A 3823-nucleotide genomic window follows, 5' to 3' on the forward strand; every position below is an offset into this window, starting at 1 on the left:
CAGCCCGCGCCGCGGCCGCCTCCGTATCCCGCCTCTTCCGTGACGTCGCGGCGGCGAGGGCTGCCCCCGGCAGGGAATGGCGTTGAGCTCCCTCTGTCCGCAGTCTCGGAAAGACGGGAGGAGCTGTGAGGAATAAAAAGTATTTGGCAGCATCGACGTAGGGCGTTTTGTGTGATGACGACAGGCGCTTAAGGGAAATAAAAAACGAATGTGAGAAGATGTGTCATCTCTGTTCCCGGCAGCCGAGAGACTCACGATTCCCCGGCCTATCGCAGTCACTCCCGTAGCTTTGGTTGCCAACCACACGCTGAGTCTCCAGCTCAGACTTCTCCCTGAGTTTCACCCCTGTGCAGCCAAGTATACAGCAAGCATCCTGCACACTCCATGGACACTGCAAATGCAACATGTCCAACACTAGTCCCACCACCATCCCCCCAAGAACTGCACCTTCTCCTGTGTTCCTTGTCTCTGTGAATAAACGGCACCCTCACCCTTCAGCTACCCAAGCGCATGTGCGTCATGCCTCACACCAAGCAACTGCTCAGCTCCACACGGCCACTCCCGCAGTGAACATGAAAGACCCTGCCATTTCATACACTGATAACTCCCAAATCACCACTTCAATCTACTTTCTCCTGGACTCCAGAATCCTACATATACGATTGCCTATTAGGTATTTCCACTTGGATGTCACTTAGTCACAGCAAACCTACCACGTCCAACACTAAGCTCCAATACGCCCTCCCCACGAAAATTCTCCCTCCACAGTCTTTGCTGGCTCAGTGAATGACACTTCCATTCTTCCAGGTCCTCAGACCAAAAACCTCATCATCCAGACCCTTCTGGGTTTTTTTGTTGTTGTTTGTTTGTTTTTTGAGACGTCCACCGCATTGCAGCCTGCGCGATGGGAGCGAGACTCCTTTTCAAATAAATAAATAATAACAATCAACAGTCAGGCGCAGTGGCTCACCCCTGTAATCTCAGCACTTTGGGAGGCTGAGGCGAGTGGATCACCTGAGGTCAGCAGTCCGAGACCAGCCTGGCCAACATGGTGAAACCCTGTCTCCACTAAAAATACAAAAATAAGGCCGGGCGCGGTGGCTCACGCCTGTAATCCCAGCACTTTGGGAGGCCGAGGGGGGGGCGGATCACAAGGTCAGGAGATCGAGACCATCCTGGCTAACACGATGAAACCCCATCTCTACTAATAATACAAAAAATTAGCCAGGCGTGCTGGTGGGCACCTGTAGTCCCAGCTACTTGGGAGGCTGAGGCAGAAGAATGGTGTGAACCCGGAAGGCGGAGCTTGCAATGAGCAGAGATCAGGCCACTGCACTCCAGCCTGGGTGACAGAGCAAGACTCCATCTCAAATATATATATATATATATATACACAAAAATTAGCCGGGCACAGTGGCGTGTGCCTGTAATCCCAACACTTTGGGAGGAGAATCGCTGGAACCCAGGAGGCAGAGGCTGCAGTGAGCCAAGATTGCGCCACTGCACTCCAGCCTGGGCAACAGAGCAAGACTCTGTCTCAAAAAACAAAAAACAAAAAAAACAAAAAAAAACAAAAACAATCAACAAATTAGGAATAGAAGAGAACTTCCCCTGCCTAGGCATCTATGAAAAACCAAGCTAACAGCACTGTCAATGATGAAAGACTTTTCCCTAAGTTTTTCCCCTAAAATGAGAAACAAGACAAAGATGTCTGCTTTTGCCAATCTATTTAACATTGTACTGAAGTAACTCACCAGAGCAACTGGGCAAGATAATGAAATAAATGGTATCCAGATTGGAAAGGAAGAGATAAAACTATCTCCATTTACAGATGATATGATGGTTTATATAGGAAAACCCTAAAGAATATAGACACAAACTATTAGAACTAATAAATGACCCAGCGCGGTGGCTCATGTCTGTAATCCCAACACTTTGGGAGGCTGAGGCGGGCAGATCACGAGGTCAGGAGATCGAGATCAGCCTGACCAACATGGTGAAACTCCGTCTCTACTAAAAATACAAAACTTAGCCGGGCATGGTGGTGTGCACAGGAGAACTGCTTGAACCCAGGAGGCAGAGGTTGCAGCGAGCTAGGATCGCACCACTGCACTCCAGCCTGGGCAACAGAGTAAGATTCTGTCTGAAAACAAAAAACAAAAAAGAACTAATAAATGGTTCAATGAAGTTGCAGGATACAATATCAAAACCAAAATCAGTTGTCTTTCTATGTACTAGCGATGAACAATCCAAAAATGAAATTAAGAAGACAACATCACTCATAATAGCATCAAAAAGAATAAAATACTTGGGAACAAATTTAACCAAAGAAATGCAAGACCTACATATCAAAAACTATAAACACTGTTAAAAGAAACTAAGGAAGACCTGAATAAATGAAAAAAAAGGTTATGAAAATAAGACATTTTAAGATGACAATACTCCACAAATTGATTAAGTACAATCCCTAACAAAATTCCAACAGCCTTTTCTGCAGAAATGGACAGCTAATCCTAAAATCCCAATGGAGATGCAAAGGATCCAGAAAAGGCAAAATAATCATGAAAAGGAGGAAAAAGTTGGAGGATTCACATTTCCTGAATCTATAAATTACTACATTCAAAAACTGGATAATGGTTATAGTTGTGCCAGGCTCAATGGCTCATGCCTATAATCCCAGCACTTTGGGAGCTAAGGCGGGTGGATCACGAGGTCAGGAGTTTGAGACCAGCCTGGCCAACATGGTGAAACCCCATCTCTACTAAAAATATAAAAATTACCCAGGCGTGGTGGCAGGCGCCTGTAATCCCAGCTACTCGGGAGGCTGAGGCAGGAAAATCCCTGGAACCCGGGAGGTGGAGGCTGCAGTGAGCCGAGATCGTGCCACTGTACTCCAGCCTGGGCGACAAGAGCAAGACTCCATCTCAAAAAAATAAATAAATAAATGGTTATAGTTGTACAACATGGTGGATATACTAAATAACACTGAATTGTACACTGTAAAATAATTTTGTTAAGTGAATTTTGCCTCAATTTTGAAAAAAGTACTACAGGCCGGGCACGGTGGTTCACGCCTGTAATCCCAGCACTTTGGGAGGCCGAGGCAGACAGATCGCTAGGTCAGGAGTTCGAGACCAGCCTGGTCAATATGGTGAAACCCCGTCTCTACTAAAATTACAAAAATTAGCCAGACGTGGCAGCAGGCGCCTGTAGTCCCAGCTACTTGGGAGGCTGAGGCAGAAGAATTGCTTGAATCTGAGAGGTGGAGGTTGTAATAAGCCATGATCATGCCACTGCTCTCCAGCCTGGGCAACAGAGTGAGACTCTGTCAAAAAAAAAAAAAAAAAAACAGAAAGAAAGGAAGGAAGGAAGGAAAGAAGGAAGGAAGGAAGGAAGGAAGAAAAGAAAGATGTACTACAAAGCTACAGTAATCGAGACAATATGATACTGGCATAAGGACAGACATATAGATCAATGAAACAAAACTGAGAATCCAGAAATAAGTCCATATATGTATAGTCAATTGATTTTTAACAAGAGTGCCAAGATCATTCAGTGGGGAGACAGTCTTTTCAACAAATGGTGCTGGAACAACTAACTGCCTATCCATATGCAAAAGAATGGATTTGGACTTCTACTTCACATCACATACAAAAATTAACTCAAAATGGACTACAGACCTAAAAATGTAAGAGCCGGCACTATAAACTTTCATGCTTCAAAGAACACCAATGAAGGACATGAAAAGACAATCCAATGGGAGAAAATATTTTCAAATCACGTATCTGATTAGTTTCTAGTACCTAGAATATTAAAAAGGACT

The 3823-nt window shown here is 45.0% G+C and overlaps 1 protein-coding gene across 1 annotated transcript in view; it reads left to right on the forward strand.

Annotated features, from left to right (window-relative positions):
• The window catches only part of GLTPD2 (glycolipid transfer protein domain containing 2), a 1469-nt gene extending 1383 nt beyond the window's left edge, over positions 1–86 (forward strand). The window contains exon 6 of the mRNA XM_011958618.1: positions 4–86. Within this exon, the coding sequence (XP_011814008.1) occupies positions 4–86 (83 nt within the window). The remainder of the gene's footprint in view (positions 1–3) is intronic.
• Positions 87–3823: the final 3737 nt, after the last annotated feature.

The sequence above is a fragment of the Colobus angolensis genome, unplaced genomic scaffold (genome assembly GCF_000951035.1).
Source record: "Colobus angolensis palliatus isolate OR3802 unplaced genomic scaffold, Cang.pa_1.0 Scaffold47, whole genome shotgun sequence".
NCBI lineage: Eukaryota > Metazoa > Chordata > Mammalia > Primates > Cercopithecidae > Colobus > Colobus angolensis.